Raw genomic sequence first — 20,173 nt, forward strand, 5'->3', positions numbered from 1 at the left:
TAATTATCAAATGCTTCTGATGAATCATTTATTAGACAGCCCCTCTGCAGCAAATCCACTTGGCTGTTGGTGTTTGGGGAACCTCGTCCATGTTTCCATTGAAGTAATAAGATCCTGCTCTGTGTGTGACTCTTAACAGCTGCTGAGTGGGAGAATGTACAAACAGGCCCCTCTGAGTCCATTCTTCCGGGCTCCTGAGACCAGTCACCTTTTCCTCAGCTGAAAAATAAACACATCAAGAGAATGAATGTTTCTCTCCTAGGGGAATAAGACACAATGAGAAGCAATCAATAATAGGAAACAAGTAACACAGGATAATCTTTAGGGAAAACATGAAATGTGAGAAGGCTAAATACAGAGGGAGAGAGGGAGAGAATCTGAGAAAGACTGAGTTCAAATCCCCCTTATCAACTGTGTATTCGTGAGCAAGACATATAACTTCTGTGCCAACATTTGCCCATGTATAAAATGAGGATAATCATGATACAGCCCTTTAGGGTTGTTGTAAGAATTAAATTCATTACTAAATACAAATGCTTAGAACAGTGCCTGACATATAGTAAGGAATGTTAGATTCCTGCTTGCTATCAGTATTATTCTTCGACTAAAAGTTTTTATGTTAGCCAAACTGAGATGAACAAGTGAATCAAATTTAAAGTTATCTGAGAACTCTAACTCTGTGGTACTCTCATAGACCCAAACATGAAACTGAAATTTTCGTTCCTGTAATTCAGTTGGCAATGGGACAGATCAAACCAGGACCTGTTGTTTGCAGTTCAGTTCAACTCATGAAGCGGTGACTGAGTAAATGAAAATAAGAATAATTCTGTGATTCTGTAAAAGGATATTCTTAAGAAATATATGTTGAGGCATTTAAGACTAAAGGACTATGGAATATGCACATTATTCTCAAGTGATTCAAAAGAAGGAGGAGGAGGAGAGGGGAGAAAGAGAACATGCAAATGGGAAAATGGAATAAAATAAATGTTTGCCAACAGATATAATACTATGTAATATGATATTCTATATGTAGCTTTTCTATATGTTTGAAATGATTTCTTGATAATTTTTAAGCCTATTAAAATAGGTTAACAATAAAAAGAAAAGCATAGACGCAGCTTGACCAGCAAGCAAGAATGAGGCTGCTGCAGGACAAGCAGAGATGACCAGATAGTCCTGAGCCTAAGATGCCAGGAGAGCTTGGACTTGGGAAGAGAGGATTTGCAAGAGTTCTATGATTCAACTGTCTAATGGTGGCAGCATAAGCTCTCCTGATACACCTGTCTCCACAATAGGCTCTATTTGTCCCCAGGCACCTAAAACAGGTTGTATGAGGCACCAAGAATAGCACTGCTTGAAACACTTGCCATTCATTTCATTTTAGAATTTTAGTCTTGGGATTTTAGTTTCACATTCTAATTGTTGACTCTTTGCTGATCCTCTTATCTCAAATTTCTTCCCATCTTCAATCCATTTTGCAAACTGCAGTTACAATAAATCTCTAAACCACTTTCACGACATTAATGCCTCACTCAACAAATGACAATGTCTTCCTAATTTCCACAATATCTCATCTAAATATTGCTGTCTTATTAGTCCCACGCTTTAAGATTTTACATATTTTGACTTGCGGTTTCAAATTTCATGATTTTTCCCTACCCCTAAAAATATCAGGTGCTATAATTAGACTGACATTTGATATTGGTAGATGTTTAGTTACTGTCCTTTAGCCAGGACACTAGGCTTATACCAAAGTTGTGATTTGTCTGAGATTGAAATAAAAGGGTTTTTTTTACTTAAATAAACTTTTATTTTAGAATAGTTTTAGGTTACAGAAAAGTTACAAAAGTAATACAGAGAGTTCCTATCCACCCCACATCTATATTCCCCAATAGTTAACATCTTATATCACTATGGTACATTTGTCACAGCTAATGAGCCAACACTGGTAGATGGTATTAACTGAACTTCATACTTTATTCAGACTCAATTTTCTGTAATGTCTTTTTCTGTTCCAATATCTCATCCAGGAAACTTTACTGCATTTAACTTTTTTCCTTTTACCTTTAAAAATGCTTAAATAGCCAAATGCTACCCTTAAAAATAAAATGTGTAATCTTATTGAATAGGATCTTACATGACACTTTGATGCTATATCTTTCCTAGTATGCTTGAACATGAAAAACCTCACAACAGAATGTGACTCATCCCAAGAAGTGATTAGAACATTTATTTCAAGGCTTCCTGAAGTGTCAGATCTCTGAGGAGTCCAGGCACTTTTCTCAACTTAAGTCCAAGGTTCCATCTAATTAGCTGGTCCAAGAAAGTTTTGTTTTTCATGTAGTATAAAAAGAATTCTTTATATAGTAACTCCTATGGAGATTCTTGAAATCTTATATCCGACACAAACATACAGTGCTATGATGAGCTTTTACTGCCATTACAGGAAGTACCTCAGTAACATCACTGCTGTTATTACTCCCTCATGTGCTGCGATAGTAAAGTGTCCTTTATGGAAACTATGGCATTGGTTGTTCCTATGCAGACAGTAACTTCTCTCTGCTTCAATGATAAGCAGTCTCTTCACCCTGGTTAGAGTCTCATAGAGTTAATTAACAGGCAAAGTTTGATTGGCTTTTCTAGCCTCTGTTTCTGGATCTGCATTCCTTCTGACACCCTCATCTCCCGTGAGGCTGGAGAGAAAGAACAAGCTCATGCTAACAATTAATCATGTGACTCTGTTTTTCCCGTCAGAAGTGGGCAACTTTTCATGCTCTATTTTAAGAAAAAGAAAAATAATATTTCTTACTAGAATTTCCTAGATGGAACCTGAATTTAAATGTAAGATTGTTGAGCATTCTGTAAAGGAAGGGCTAAGAGTTGTAAAGATTTCGGAGAACAGGAATATGTTATAAATATGTTATAAAAGACATTCATTTTCATTTTTCTAAATGAAATACTTGGCATACAATTTTAAACAAGCAATGTTGATGCTTCCACTGACCTGAAAACACAATGTAAAACTAAAGAGATTTTTGAAAAAAGAAAAATGCATTCATCATTCTGCTATTCTAGCACACTGTATTCAGGTTAATGACTTCCTTATGTTTGACCACAGTATGCATTTTTTTTGCCTATATTTTATTTTAAATGTATACTATGTTGTTGTTGCTCAAGATATTTTGTGGCTATATAATATTTCATTAGGTAGATCCATAATATCATTTAAACATTTCCATGATGTATTTTATGAGGGCCAAGATAATGTATCTATTTTGATTATCACTATGCCCTCAGGTTTTTTTTGTGTTTTTTTTTTTTTGGTACCAGAGATTGAACTTGGGTCCTTGTGCTTGTGAGGTAGGTGACAGAACCACTGAGCTAAATCCTGGCCCTGCTCTCAGCCTTTAAAACTGCTGGTAAAAAGTAGGTACTCACGACATACTTGATGAATAAAAAGCGAATTTAAAGGGCTTCAAACTTTGATTCTCTTATTATTACATACTACTTTTTAAGCAGTTAATATTTTCTTATTCAAATACCTTTTTTAAAAAGTTCACTATAATTATTTTTTTTTAAATAGGAAAGTTATTAATTTTCATTGATTGTTACGTTGGTAGGACTGGTAGGATTACATAGAAATCCCTTGTATGTTTGCGGTGTCTTTATACTGCCCCCACATTTACTTCAGGGTTTAGATAGATAATTCTACAATGGAAATTACTTTCCCTCAGAATTTTGAAGGCATCATTCCCATTACATCTAGCTCCTAGATCCCTTTTGAGAAAACAAGTGCTATTCTAATCCTTGATACTTTTTCTGTATGCAATAGTCCCTTTACCAGTACCCTACTCTCTCTCTCTCTCCTCTCTCTCTCCCTCTCCCTCTCTCCCTCTCTCCCTCTCTCTCTCTCTCTCTCTCTCTCTCTCTCTCTCTCTCTCTCTCTCTCTCTCTCTCTCAGCTTAAGGAACTTCTATTTGTCTTGGTGTTTTGAAATTATTTCATGACAAGGTTTGGTATTGGTCTATTTTAACCTACTGCTAGGTAATTGATGGATACTTTCAACCTAGATACTTGTATTCTTCACTTATGAATTTTTTTCTTGAATTTAACCTCCTTCATTCTCCTCTCAATTTCCTCTCCTCTCCTAACTCCCCTGTCTCTTTCCCATCTCCTCTTTCTCTCCTCCTTCTTTTCCTGCTCTTCTTCCTTGTCCTCCTCTTCCTCCTCTTCTTCCTTTCTCTCCTCTCTCTCCCCTTTATCCCCCAGTGCCTGTTGTTTTGATGTTGGTTTCCCTGAAATGGATCTCCAAATGTATCTTTTCTATATTGTTTTTGCCCTACTTTTTGAAAGATTTCCTGAAGTTCATCTACCAATTCCTCTCATACATTTTTATTTCTATTTTTAATTTTTGTGTGTGTAGTACTGGGGTTTGAACCCAGGGCTTTTGCACTGAGCTACATTCCCAGCCCTTTTTATTTTTCATTTTGAGACAGAGTCTCTCTAAGTTGCCTGACTGGGGTTTAACCTGTGACCTTCCTGCCTCAGCCTTCAGAATGCTGAGATTACAGATATGTGCCATGCTTGGCTCCTCTATTTTTAATTTTTAAGACCTCTGCTTTTCTTTTTTGTTCTATGAATTTTCCTCTTTCAAGTAATGAAGTATATTTATAGATTGACTTTTTTTTTTTGTACCAGGGATCGAACTCAGGACCTTGCACTTGCGAGGCAAGCAATGGAACCACTGAGCTAAATCCCCAGCCCCTATAGATTGACTTTTATCTTTAAAAGTTTAGTTACTTTAAAAACTTTTTTTAAAGTTGTTTTGTTATTGTTATTTTCCTCTTTTTTTTAATCCCTGTCTTTCATAATGAAGACTTGACTCAGGGATCTGGTAATTTTTATTTAAGAATTACATTCTAAAATGAACTGGAAGGTTTTTTATTTGTAGGTAAATTTGGATATTGAACTATTTCACTACGGATGACCCGACAGGGTCTTTTATTTGGAGACCTCTCTCTCCCTAGCCCCTGCCATTATCATATTGAGATATTTTCCTTGGGCTAATCAGATACTCCAAGAATGGTCTTCTATTCTGGATGCTACAGCTCTGTGAACCTAGAGAGGGGAGAAGACCTCCTCTACTTTCAGACTTCCGCTTAATCCCCCTGATTTAATATGGTGCCCTACTTCCGATGTCCTCTGCCAAGTCTTATTTTATCCTCCTTAGTGTATACCCCTCTAGTTTTCTGTTAATGAGAAAGGGCAACTGCCTAGTTACACAGAATAGAATAGGGGATGGTGGCTAGAAGATAATTTTTTACATCTGCCTTTCAAAAGTTAGTTATAACTTAAGTGTAATAAAATGCATAAAATCATAAGCACACATAGCTAATGAACTGTTACATACTGGTGGGTCCACGTAACACCAGATCACTCCATGTCTCTTCCCAGTCAAACCACTCACCACAATAACCATGATTCTGCTCCCTTTCACCAAAGATAACCTTTATCTCTTCTTTTTTGTTTATTTCCTGGTACTGGGATTGAACTCAGGGCCTCTGTACTTTTCCCCCATTTCCTACTCCCTTCCCTTTCTCCTTCCCTCCCTCCCTCCCCAGAATCTCTCCCTCCCCTCCCCCGCTCTCTGCTCGCCTGCCTGCCTGCCTTCCTTCCTTCCCTCCTTTCTTCCTTCCTTCCTTCCCTCCTTCCATTCTTCCTTCCATTTTCAGACAAGATCATGTTAAATCACTAATTCCTCCTGTCTCAGCTTCCAAGAGCCAAGTCCTTGTATTACAGGCAAGCACCATCATGCCCCGCTAAGTTTCACCTATTCGTGAACTTGATTTAAATGGAATCATCGTGTGTGTGTGTGTGTGTGTGTGTGAGTGTGTGTGTTGTGTCTTGCCTTTTGCTTAGCATTATGGCATATTTATTCATGTTGTTTCAAGTTAGTTGTAGTTCATTCTTTTGTATTTGCATGTGCTACTCCATTGTATGAATATATTACATTTATATATCTGATTGTTTTTTGACACTGGAGTCGTTAGCAGTTTGGAGCTATTACAAATAATCCTTCCATGAACATTCTTGAACGTCTTTTGGTGTATACACATGCCTATACTTGTTGGAAACATACCCAGGATGGATCTTGCTAGACATATATTTTTCAGCTTTACTCAACACAGTCAAACAGCTTTCCATTGCACTTGAACTGATTTTTTCCCCTGAGTAGTGTCTGAGAGTTCTGGTTGCTCTACAACCTAGCCAAGTTTTAATTGTAGCCATTCTAGTGGGTGTGTAGAAGTATCTCATTGTGGTTTTCATTTGCATGTCTCTCAGGATTGAAGATATTAAGTATCACATTATATGCTCATTGGACGTTTGACTACCTTGTTTTGTGAAGTGCCTATCCAAGTCTTATCCATTTGGGTTGTCTGTCTTTTTCTTATTGATTTGCAGAAGTTCTTTATATATTTTGGGTAGGAGTCCTTTATCAACCATGTTCTTAGCAAGTGTCTTTTTTGCAGATTGTATCACACCTTTTCTTTTTTTTTTAATGGTGGCTTCTGGTGAACAAAAGTACTTTTTATAATGTCAAGTGGAAGTCTCAATTACAAGCAACTTAAATAAGAAAACTTAGCTTCAAAAGTCTGAGCTACCTTTCTCAGTTTATAATATATTGTAATGGAATTTATGCTAAGCAGAAGACTGTCTTTGTCCCAAGGTCCAGAGTTAGGCTTCTTGTGCTGGCTGTCTCCAGAGTGAATGTTACCAGACACAAACTATACCATGCTATTCTAGGATCCCTGGTACTAGTAAACAGGAAGAGAAAGATCAATCTTGGGTTGCTATGGCAGACTGTATTACAACTAAGCATTGGTCTCTAAAGACAGAAGGGCATTTGCTAGGCCGAGGATCATTGTTTTTGTAACCCTTCTTTACAATCTGCTTGTTAATAATCTAACATCATTTAAGTCTTATGCAATCCTGTAGATGCCTCCCCATTCACCTTCAACAAATCAGAACAGATGTAGCTTTTTATTATACAAATGTAACAAGGCTTTATTACTTTTATCAAGGAGTGGCCTCAAGAAATAGTTGGCCTACTAGTTAATTATTGACCAATAGAAGGACTATAAATCAACTGTTCAAACACTAGACCCACCATTCCACTATTTTTGATCTCTTCAAACCTCATAATTTCATAGAGTTAATTTAGTGGCTTTGGTAAATTTGCTGAAAATAGTTTGTGTTGGAAGCATGCTAGGATACAAATATCCTCAAATCAAAGCTGCTTTATTATGTATATTACAGAGTAAAGGCTCAATAAACATTTATTAGATAAATTTGAAGGTGTAGAAATAGATGTATGGAGTTATACCTGCCTTAAAATTACTAGGTTTTGAATCTGTTAGCCAAGCTATTTGTCCTTTTAGAAGGCTCTAAAAGATCATCAGAGTTACATCTTGTTTTCAGGTGCATGCCTTTCTTATGATAAACGTGTCTCAGAGGATGTCAATCTCCTGCCTGTGCCAGCTGACAGGTAGGACACATGGATCAGTGTACAACTATACCCCAGGTACTTGTTAGTGAATAAAATGGACTCATTTCAATGCAGTACAACAAAAGCTCAGTCAAGACATACAAAGCAATGGGATAGAATTGTGAGTCTAGAACTAAACCCACTCATCTATAGTCAATTCATTTTGACCTCGATAAGGGTGCCAAGACCATTTAATGAGAAAAATATAATCTTTTGGAAAAGGGTAATTAAAGACAACTAGATATTTACATGCAAAAGAAAGTTGGGTATCCACTTCATTCCATACAGCATATGTAAAATTAATTCAAATTAATCAAAAAATTAACTGTGTGAGCTACAGCAATAAAACTCTCAGAAGAAAATTTAGAGCTAATTTTTTTTTCTTTTTTCAGTACTGAGAATAGAAGCCAGGGCCTTCACACTGAGCTACATCCTCATCTTTCTTTTTTTTTTCGTTTGAGATAGGGTCTTGCTGAATTGCTAAGTTGCTCCACCTGGGTTCAGACTTGTGATCTTTGTGTCACTCAGCCACTCAGAGTGCTGAGATTACAGGCATGTGCCACCATCCCTGGCAGGACTAAATCTTTGAGCTTGAATTGCACAGTGGTTTCTTCAATATAACAATAATAGAATAAGCAACCAAGGAAAAGATAGATAATTTGACATCATCAAAATTAAAAATTTATATGAATCAAAGAACAGTATAAGAAAGCAAAGAGATAGCCCACAGAATGGGAGAAATTATTTTCAAATCATTTATCTGATAAGGAGCTAGTGTCTGAAATATATAAAAACATTCTCAACAAAAAAAGAGAATCAACACATTTTAAGAATGGGAAAAGGGGACTGAGGGTATAGCTCAGTGGTAGAGTGTTTGCCTAGCATAAGTGAGGCCCTGGTTTCAATCACCAGCAACACACACACACACACACACACACACACACACACAGAAATACAGAAATATATTTGGACAGATATTTCTCCACGGAACATATACAAACAGCCAATAAACATATGAAAAGGTACTTATCATTAATGATAATTAGGACAATGCAAAAACAAAATCACAATGAAATACTATTTCATAACCACTAGCATGGATATAAGAGAAAAGATTAAAAATAGCACAAGTTGGGCCAGGGATTTAGCTCAGTGGTTCTGCCACCTGCCTCACAAGCTCAAGGACCTGAGTTCGATCCCCGGTACCAAAAAAATAGCACAAGTTGTTGAGGATGTAGAGCTATTGGAATCCTCATACTTTGCTATTGGGAATGTAAAATGGTGCAGCTGCTGTGTAAAACAATTAAATATAAACATAGAGTTACCATATGACCTAGCAATTCCACTCCTACATATATGAAAAGATGATCACACAAAAACTTATACATGAATGTTCATAGCATATTATTCCTAATAATTAAAATGAGCAAAAAACCCTAAATATCTATCAGCTGATGAATGGATGAACAAAATGTGGTATATCATACAATGGAATGTTAGTCAGTCATAAAAGAAATGAAATGTTGGTATATGCTACTGTATTTGTCTATTTTCTGTTGCTAATAACATAACTTCACAGTTTGGTTAAATTTTAATGAAAATAAGTTATTTTGGCTCATGGTTCTGGAAGTCTAAGGTTGAGAGGCCACATCTAGTGATGACTTTCTTGTTGTCAGAGTCCAGGGCACCACAAAAAGACAGGCTGTGTGTTAAGTGCTATTTGTCTCCTCTGTCTCTCTCTCTCTCTCTCCTCTCTCTCTCTCTGTAATGTCCCCCATATTCATTTGTAGGAGACTCACCCTGATAACCCCTCAAGGCCCTACCTCTCAGCACCATCACTGAATTAAGTTTCCACCTCTTAATACCTAATAATGGGGGTAAAATTTCAACACACGAGTCGTTGGGGGACACATTAGAACCATATTTAAACCCTAACACCTACAATATTGTTATGGCTTCTATCTAGATTCCCCCCAAACCCTCACGGGCTTATAGGTGGGGCTTTTCAGAGGTGGCTGGATCTAGGATGTGTGAATGTGGATTAAGGGTGTGATACTGGAATTAAGGGTATGTGGTATTGGATTAGTCCACCATTGGTTTATATAGTTCTAAAAAAGTTCAGTAAGACATGCTTGAGCTCCACATAACGAGAATTGTAATTTGGGCACATACATAATAAGAAGCACAAAAGACTTAAATAAAACTGAGATAGTATCAAAGTTCTGCCTGGGAAAAATACTTATTTTAAATTTTTTTCCAAATTAATTTATTTTAACTAAAATTATAGAGTTTTTTTGATAGACAACAAACAATAACTAATTTGATATGTCAAAAGATATTAAGTGTTAGGTAGCAAAATAAAGGGTATTTACCTAGACAGGGAATTTAGAGGTGAGGTTACTCTTTTACATAGGTAGTTCCAGGATGGCTGCTGTGATAAGGTAATATTTGTACTGAGACCCAAAGCAAGTGAGGGCATAAGACAGCAAAAGCAAGTACAAAGGCTCCAGGCTATGCCTGGTATAAACAAGGAATAGCACAGGCCCAGGAGGTCCCCCTACAGCAGGGTGTATTATGGGCGACCAGCAGGGAATGAACTGAGCAGTGTAGGCACCTGGGCAGGGGGTAAATTATGTGGAGACTCTGAATTTTGTTCTGAGTGAGATGGTGGGCCACTGGAGAGTTTTGAGCAGTGGAGAGATGACACCTGACTTGGGTTTAAAAGGATCACTCCAACTCTTCTGTCAACAAGAATTTGTAGCAGGACTAGACTCGAACTAGAAGACAGATTAGAAAGTGACTTAACTTTTACAGGCAAGGAATGAAGGGCAGCAGTAGTGAAGAAAGTGAGCTCTGACTGGATTATGAATCTCTGAGGAGAAATTGTGTCTAAGGTTTACTGATGGGCTGAATGTGGGATCTGAGAGAAAAACCCACAGTCAAGGACAATCCCATGATTTCCAGTGTTGCCACTTAGTGAGAAGGGAGTTTGCGTTGAGAATGTTAAGTCTGATATTCTTATTAAAAATCCAAGTGGAGATAGCAGGTACGCAATTAGGCTTGAAATGATTCCAAATTCTATCTGGTAGATAATGGACAAGAGTTGCTAACTAAAATTTCAAAATGAAAATTAATGTACAGCTATTAAAGTACAATCTAAAATTACAATAAATAAAACAGGGACAAGAAGGGATAGAGATCAATGAACTAATTAATATACCTTGAAACAGTTCTTAAAAGGCCCCTTGGCATTTGCAGATTTAAGTGATGTTTTTACTATTCGTGATAAGCACTAAGCTAAAGCTTAAATGATGACTACTCAGTAGCTTTGAGATAAGTATTTTTCCCCAGTGGAAAATCTTTATTGTTTTCCCACAACATACATAACTATTGTCAAAAATTTAAAGCAATATAGAAAATCCCTAACTCCGGACTCCCCTTAAGCCTTGAGATAATCTTGTCTTAATATCCTTGCAGAACTTTGTGCTAAGATAAGAACTGTGTGTCTTGTGGATGTGGAAATATTATCAATTAGCTGTGAGTGAGCCAAGCTAATGTTCATTGTGGAGATGTGAATGCAGTTTTGCTTTATTTCTTGATCATATATACCCAGTAATGCATTTGAAATGGGTGGTTTCTATATCATTCAAAAATATCAGGATTTATTAAAGTTATGGAATAATTTTATTAACATCAGAGTTATAATCATAGTAACATGTATTGTGTTTTTTCCAAAGCATTACACCCCATGCTAACTACTCTCTGTGCATTATATAATAGAACCCTCCCTACAACCCATTTATTACAGATAGGAAAACTGAGAGTTAGATGAACTGAGTTACTTGCCCATGACCAGAAAAACAGAGCAGGGCCAGGATCTGAACCCAGATATGGATGATCACAAAATCCAAACTCTTAGGTATTTTACTTCTTGGACTATTAAGTATCTACTGTATGTGATAAAACATTATTATAAGTGAGCTTGGTGTTAATGGTGAAGGAATAAATTATGTAATAACTGCACCTCACTCCATATTATATAACAAAATTATTTCCAGCTATTAATATAAAAAGGAAAATTTAAAAAGCCATCAAAATAGAATAGGAATTATTTAAGAAAAAAGAAATTGAAAAATAGAAAAACATAGATAAGTATTTTATTTATGTGACTGTTAAGGAAGGATTTCAGAACAAAAGGGAACAAAGGAGACTATAAAATAAATTACAATAACTTACACATAATAAAAATTTAAATCATTTATAGACAAAAATCACTAGAAAAAATAAGACAACTTGCAAAGAAGGAAAAATATTTGCCACATATATGGTCAAATAGTGCTAACATATTATAATCTTTTATCCAACAGTAAGAAAAGTGGTAACATTTCAATAGCAAAATTGGCAAAGGACATGAATAGAAAATTTACAGGAGGGAAAATATAAAGGACTGAAACATTAGTGCAAAATATTCACCTTATTAATAAAGAGTTAAAAATCAAAACTAGGAACTGTTATCATTTGCCTTTGACATTATAAAAGGTGAATGAGAATGATGAGTATTTGCCAGGTATGGAAAATGGGGACAACAGTGCAAATGTTTCTTGACAGAACATTTCTGCAAGGCAGTTTGGCAATGGGTATCACATTCATAAAGAATGCTTTCATCGAATGGCTGCTATCAAGAAATCAACCAATAACAAATGCTGGCGGGGGTGTGGAGAGAAAGGAACCCTGCTCCACTGCTGGTGGGAGTGCAGACTGGTGCAACCACTGTGGAAATCAGTATGGAGATACCTCAGAGAACTAGGACTGGAGGTCCCATTTGACCCAGCTATTGCCCTGCTGGGGATCTTCCCAAAAGAATTAAAAGAATCATAGCACAGTGATATATGTGCACCCATGTTTATAGTGGCACCGTTGGTAATAGCTAAAGCTTGGAAATAGCCCAAGTGCCCAACAACTGGAAACTGGATAAAGATGTGGGTTTTTTTATAAAATGGAGTACTACTCAACCATAAAGAACGAGAAACTAGAGACATTTATAGATAAATGGATGCACATTGAGGCCATCCTCTTAAGTGAAATAAATAGGACACACATGTGTAAATACCGAATAGTTTCTCTAGTGTGAGAAACTGATAGTGTAAATAAGAATTAAAATGAATAATTGATAATTTGATATAGGAAAAGGTCCAAAGGTGTAGGGGTGGTGGGAGGGGAAGGGGAAAGGAAAGAAGGGAAAGGAAAAATTACGAGAAAGAAAAAAAATGGAAACAAAGTCTACGTAAATAGGGAAGGGTGGAGGGGGTGAAGGGCGCACAGGTAATGGGGAAAAAATAAGAACCAAGATACATCATGTTCAGGTACAAACACCCAATGATAAATGTAAATGTACTGTATACCTAAAATGTACCAATAAAAGAATTTTTTAAAAAGAATGCAAAATCCCAACAAAATGCTTAATACAATGCATATTTTTAAAAAGAATGCTTTCATCTTTTGACCTAGTACAGCAATACCGTGGTTCACGAATGCTTCTGTTTGCAAACAATTTGATTTTCAAACAAAAGTGTTTGGCAAAATTTTGCTTCCATTCACAAACTCCACATCTGGAGACAAACAGGACCATGGCTATCTTTCCCACACAAACACCAAGACAGCCATGTTTCCCAAAATCATAAAACAAAGTTTGTAAACTGAAGCACCACTGTAGTACCCTTTCCAGAAGTTTATGTTAGGGAATTAACAGCAGAGTGCCAAAGACAGCTGTACCACAAAAACATTGTAAGTAATCTAAAAGTTTAGTAATATAAAGGAGATGGGTGTGATGGTGCATGCCTGTAGTCCCAGCACTTGTGAAGCAGAGGCAGGAGGATCACCGCAAGTTCAAGGCCAGCCTGAACTACACAGTGAGACCCTGTCTCAGAAAAAATATATATATAAAGGAATTATAAAATTACTATGAATATTCAGATTATTGAAGAATGTTTAATGATATGGAACATGTTTATTTATATGTATAACTTTATATAACATTAAATGACAAATGCAGGATATGAAAGTTTCTATATACTTTTAAACTATGAAAATGGAGATATACATGTAGATAAATATTACAGAAATAGATAATACCTGTGCCAGGGAATAAATATACAATAATCATAAAAATAGTTTTTATGATTCTGGTTAGAGGATGTGACACAGTTTTTTCTATGGAAATATTTGTTACAGATCTGGGGGTTATAGCTCAGTGGTGCAGTGCTTGGCTAGCATGTGTGAGAACCTAGATTCAATCCCCAGAGCTGCAAAAAATTTTGTTACATATTTTTAAATGCACACATGTTACTTTAATAACAGTGTTAAAATTATAACAAAAAAATAAGGATCATCTAAAGTACATTTCTTCTTATTCAATAAGTAATTCAGGTTTTAGGAATCTATACTTAACAAAATGAGTAGAGGGCTGGGGATTTAGCTCAGTGGTTCTGCCACGTGCCTCACAAGCAGAAGGACCCGAGTTCAATCCCCAGTACCAAAAAAAACCAACCAAACAAAAAAAATGAGTAGAGACATAAATGAGGATTTCTATGCAAAGATGATCCTGTAGAACTATCAATAATTTCTTTATTTTGAGAGGAAATTACTAAATTGAATTATAGGAGAAGGGATGAATAAAATGAAATACAACTGAATGAAAAATTATGAATCTATTAGTCCTGTTTTCAAGGAATTTTTAATTACATGAGGACAATTCCCATTTATGTTTGTTAAGGCATCACAGAAGATAGAAATTGTTTAATAAGAACCAAGATATATCATGTACAGGTACAAATTCCCTATGATGAATGTGATCATAATGTATACCTAAAATGAACCAATAAACGGAATGAAAGAAAAGAAATAGTTTAATATATATTTTAATTCTCTAACCTTTTATATTTAGAATAGCCTGATTTAGAAATAGTAGATAGGTACTAGACAGACACACAGACACATATAAGAAGGAAATAACCCAGAAGATTAATAGTTATTATTTTGAGGTTATGAAAATATGGTTTTTTTATACTTGTATATTTTGGGCTGTATTTTTAACATTATTGCTGCAATTAGTAGTTTTAAATTATAATGAGTAAAATGATTTCTTTAATTCATCACTTATCTACATAGTCATTTCACTTACTTATTTATTTGCTTATTTACCAATTTACCTATTTAAGAAGATGCATAAAGAGACTGTGCATGAATTTGGCCCTGGTAGTAACTATGACTTTTGCAAATTACCAATCTTCCCTAATTTGTGTTTTCTCCTCTGAATAAAAATGAATTGCATTAGTCCTGCTTTCAAGCAGGTTTTAATAATATCTGTACAGTAGGAAGAATGATGCCTATTCTGTAAGGGTACATGGAACCATAAATATGAAGAATCAGCATGATGACTCAATCATAAAAAGTGCCAAAAATAACAGCCCATGTTACTTGATTATTGTTATTTTTAAATGTGAAAAAAGATTTAGGAAGTAAAAAAATAGTAGGGAATTGAAAATGTGTAGGCAGAGACCTTCCCTTTCTCTCAGGTAGGAAATTATTTAAATATACAACAGCTATAAAATATATTGCATTCTTGGAGCTTGAAAGGAATTTCAATGCCAACGTATATCAAAGAGCAAACAAAAAACATGCAATGTTAGGAATAATGCAATGCACTGGGCAAGGCCCGCAAATTATCAAATGCTGCTTAGTAACTCTGACATTGCCACCTTGTGGAATTAGTGATACATTACACAGCCCATAGACCTGCAGATTTTTATTTTGAAGCAATTTATACAGAAAGTCTAAATTGCACAAATTACTTTTTTTAAGGAAAGAAAAGACCCAAATCAATGCAATTAGAAATGCAATGTCACACAGGCACTGCCGAAGTCCAGAAAATTATTACTACTTCAAAAACGTACTCTAATAAATTGGAGAATTCAGAAGAAATGGACAGATTCCTAGATACGTAAGAATACCAAAACTAAATCAAGAAAATATAAAAACCCTGAACAATCCAAAAACAGGCAATAAAATTGAAGCAGTAATAGTAAGACTGATTTTTCTAACTAACTCAAAAAGAAATTCCAAGATGTGAATTTGAATAACAGCATTACTGGTTTAAGAGTCTAGCAGAGAAAACCTGAATTTGATAAACAAAACTCTAGTATTCATGTTTTTAAAAACAGTTTTATAGTCACACTTTAAACCATTATATAAGGTTCAGGTATTTTCAGCATATAATTTTTAACTATCATCACTCATCTGATTTAATCATGAAATTAGAGATTCTGTGCCACGGTATGGATGTTCAAATTCAAGCCATTTTAAAATGTGACAGATGAACTGCATGCAAGTTGGCAACAGTACTGGTACTAAAAAGTATGGTTGTTTCCTCTGTTTACATAACCTGTCTAGTACTGAATCCCTTGATCAAGAGGGGCGTCCTAAGAAGAGTGGAATCATTATTTAGTCTTAATACAGACAACCTGTGATGTGAGTTTTTTAAAGGGCTTTATATGAATTGATATTGTAATTTTTGTAAGCATCTTCAAAGGGGTAGCAAAATTATCCTTATTTACTGATTCTGATCAGAAAAATAAGTCAGGAAAATCGATGGCATTCATTAGATTTTACCTAAATGGAGCAGTTCCTTCTACTCATAATTGTATAGTAAGGATAAAGCACTAATTTAATGTGTATTCATTTTAAATTGTTATGTATTTTAAATTGCAAAGAAAAATAAACTGCTTTGTATATTTGAAGCTTTTTCCAATAAAAAAAAATTGAAGCAGTAATAAAAAACCTACCAACTAAGAAATGCCTGAGATCCAATGGATTCACTACTGAATTCCTCAATAATTTCAGGAAAGATCTAATGCCAATACTCCTCAAATGTTTTAATTAAATAGAAAGAGAAGGAGTATGCCCAAAGCCATTCCTGGAAGCTAGCTTTACCTGGATTCCATAACCAGACAAGAATCTAACCAAAACAAGACATATGTACCTAATATGTTTCAAATAAAGCCTGACATAAAGCTACCTTTGCTCCTTGTAGGGGGTTGGAGATGACTGGGGCAAAAGAAGGGCCATGTCAGACTCTAGAGTTTTAAATGTGGATAATTGTTGGGAGCAATGCTACATAATTCTAGGGATAAATCATTTGGTTAGCCTAGTTCTCTTGCCTACAGCCCAGCTACAGAATAACTCCAGTTTGGCCTCCGGTCACAACTGAGACTTCAGTGATCCAGTGATGCTGTGATTCTCCAGGACAAGAAACATCCTGGGAGAACAAACATCTGCTCAGTTCCTCACTGTTCTTGGACTGATTAACATCTTGTTTGCCGGAGATGTACTGAACTCTCTGCAAGCCTTCCGTTACACCTTGTTTATCCCAATGTGAACTATTGAACGCTCTGCAAGTCATTTATTACATTTGTTTCTCCCGATGTACTGAATAAAAGGTGTGGTAAACTGGGGGTTTTGTCTTTGCTGCCCAGAGCAGCACTGATCAGACTCAAAGCTCAGCTTCTTCTCAGTCTCATTTTTCTACCTTTCCTGTAATTCGCCGTGTGCTGCCGTGGCTCGCAGGAGACCAGAACTCACTGCAGAGGTTCTGGTAACGTCCCCTTCCCCTGTCCCCTACAGATAATTTATTCTAAGAAACTTACTTGGCTCTTTACATCAGGCAAGATGAGTTAAAATCCTTTCTTCATTTAGGTTGGTGATACCACACAGAGTTTGAACGAAGAAATGTTTAACTTTGTTCATACCACAAATAAGTTACAGAGATCAGGCTTTGCCCCCAGAGAATTACAATTTAGAGGTACCATTTTAAAGGACATTTTTAGAATATTATGCAAATCTTGTTCCCTTATCAATGGCCATATCAACCCTCCAGCCTAAGAGACATGACCACCCTATTCAGGGGTCTGTCTGTCTGTTTGTTTCACAACACCTGATAGAGAAGGATAGAGCAGGTGACCCAAAATCAGGGCAATAGCTCTCTAGCCTGTATAGTAAGGTCAGTGTCTACTCTCTCGGTTTGAGAAGAAATTTTATACCACTTAGCTTGAGCACCTAAATTGCTAGCTGTAACTCTGACACTGAGGAGTAATAGGAGCTGCTAGGGGTTATTGTTGTTATTCAAATAGGAGAGGCCAGCCTAAGGACAGTATCTCCTCTCCTCTCACTGGCACTTAGTAAAAAAAACTTCAGCACACATATCACCATGTTTAATGCTACCAGGGGTCTACAGTTATTGAAAGACTTAGGCCCTTTGCAAGTCTGGAAAACAATGAGCATGCACCTATTGCTGAATGAATTTAAAAGGATATTTATGGAGTAATGTGAACCCAACCCAAGACTCAATTATGAACGTTGTTGCTGTCTTCTCTAAACATGAACTATTATGCAAACTCCTATAATCCAGAACTCTGTTAGTAACTGTGGCTCTAAAGCTTATTTAAGTAACTTCTTGAGTCTCTGGGTCACTGTCATCTCATCTTTAAAATGGGAACAATTCTGTCTCAAGAGTCTTACAAGGATTTTAAGAGACAGTGCAAATAAAGCCCTTATCACAGTAGCTTTTTTCTAGTAAGTATTCAGTAAACCGTAGCTGTTCCTGAAACAGTGTATGCCATTTTAATATATCTGATTAATGAAATGTTAATCATTGTCTGAAAATCTAAAATACTACAAAATCTGAGCACTGACATGATGTCACAAGTGGAAAATTCTACACCTGACTTCGCGTGATGGATCATATTCAATCTCAGGCACACTGAAAATATTGTTTAAATTACTTTTGGGCTACATGTATAAGGTATAAATGAAACATAAATGAATTTTAAGTTTAGATTTGGGTCCCATTTCCAAGATACCTCATTACGTTTATAAGAATATTCCAAAATCCTCCCAAAATCCGCTATCTGAAAATTTTCTGATCCAAAGCATTTCAGATAAGGGATATTCAACCTAGATATAATATGGGAAAACCTTTGGAACTCTGGATGTTTGTTAATTTATTCACCAAATTATTCATTTATCTGAGTCTTTCCAAGTGGACTCGTGCAGTGCTTTACTCAGTTGGATATTGATAAAACACAATAGCAGATCTGTTTAGACCATACTTTAAAAATAAGCTCAGCAGCAATTCACAGTCAGCTCAAGTTTCTGGCATGTTATAGATTTTCTTACTTTGGAGAAAATAAAGATGCATAAAAAATGAATGTGTGATCCCAGTAAAAGGAGAGTCTTTGTAACTTTCCCTCACATCCCACCACGCACATTTGTCTCTGTGCCAAATTAAAGAATGTTGTAACTTTCACATGTCCTATAGGAAGCCTACCTTTTATAAATAATAAAAGCTACAGATGACCTTGACTTTTATTTAATCCAATGTTTCAACTTCCTCCACCTTCCTATTAATGTAATAAATATTAAAATAGGACATGTAGTTCCTCTCCTCTGCTCCTGCCAAAATCTCAGTGTTGCAAGAAAACAGTGCATTCTTTCCAGATCAAGGGAGCCTGGATGGGCAGGGCTCTGAAGACTATGTGTTTGTTCTGATAATGCCATGCAAAGAGACCTCTGGCTACATGTTTGAAGGGCTGAGGAACTGCACAGGCACCAGACATTCCAGGAGACAGCAAGTAGCATGGCACGGAAGGCCCAAAGCAGCATATTCTGCTCTCTAGCCATCAGGGCAGCAGCATGTAGACATGTTACTTTCTAAGAGAACATCTGAACTGAGTAGAATGCAGGGATTGCTAAATTAATTTCTAAAACTATCATTTACCTGTATTATAGGTACAAGTGGTTATACCTCTAATTTGGGTGTTTCATACTTTAAGATCCTTCAAGTACAAATAAAGCAGGGTAGTATTTCAAGACCACCATTATCTCCCCAAATCAGGCACTGGCTTTGTCTTGTAGCCACCATGTGGCAGGTACTTCTATTAGTACCATTCAGGATTACTAATGCCAACTAGTATATTTCCTACCACATGTCTCTATGCTAACACCAGGGATCTTCAGCTTGTAAATCTTTTTTTGTGTTTTTTTAATCTTTCACTGCTTGCCACATTCACTACCAAAATTTTCTCAGTCATAATTTGCCAACATTTTGGCATTTCTAGGCTATTAAGAGTAGATAAATACAAAAGAGCATAATATGTGCAACAGGGACTGTCCCCCCTCCATGTCATCCCTCTAAGTCAAAGATTAACTTTGGCCCAAACATTTAAGAGTAATGTCCGTTAGGCTATTAACTTAGCTAATGAACAAGAAACCACAGTCTGTTAGGCAATACTGCCAAAAAGGAAGTCATACTTTGGCAGGAATGGCCAAGAGGCCCTCTCCTGATTTGGGGCTGGGCCAGTCAGGCACAAGCTGCTCATCTGTGCAGACCAGGCACCCCAGCCCATAGGCCAGGAAATTCTGGCTTTGTGGATCACATCAGTGTGTGGCCCATGTCTGGTGAGCAAATATTGACAGAATTGGATCCTCTTGGTTGGGGTGGGGGGTGTTAGTTAATGATTATTGATTCCATACCTGATAGAGCTCAAAATCTTTACAGAGTGATTGGGACAGAAA

At 36.2% G+C, this 20,173-nt stretch overlaps 1 protein-coding gene across 1 annotated transcript in view; it reads right to left on the bottom strand.

The window, feature by feature from the left end:
• Slc44a1 (solute carrier family 44 member 1) overlaps nucleotides 1-20,173 on the bottom strand; it is a 487,317-nt gene continuing 467,144 nt past the window's right edge. Inside the window, exon 16 of the mRNA XM_087184206.1 lies at nucleotides 1-219. Within this exon, the coding sequence (XP_087040332.1) occupies nucleotides 205-219 (15 nt within the window). The 3' untranslated portion in view covers nucleotides 1-204. The remainder of the gene's footprint in view (nucleotides 220-20,173) is intronic.

The sequence above is a fragment of the Heterocephalus glaber genome, unplaced genomic scaffold (genome assembly GCF_053883595.1).
Source record: "Heterocephalus glaber isolate CG9 unplaced genomic scaffold, H.glaber_assembly_v1.0 deba00001481, whole genome shotgun sequence".
NCBI classification, from domain to species: Eukaryota; Metazoa; Chordata; class Mammalia; order Rodentia; family Bathyergidae; genus Heterocephalus; species Heterocephalus glaber.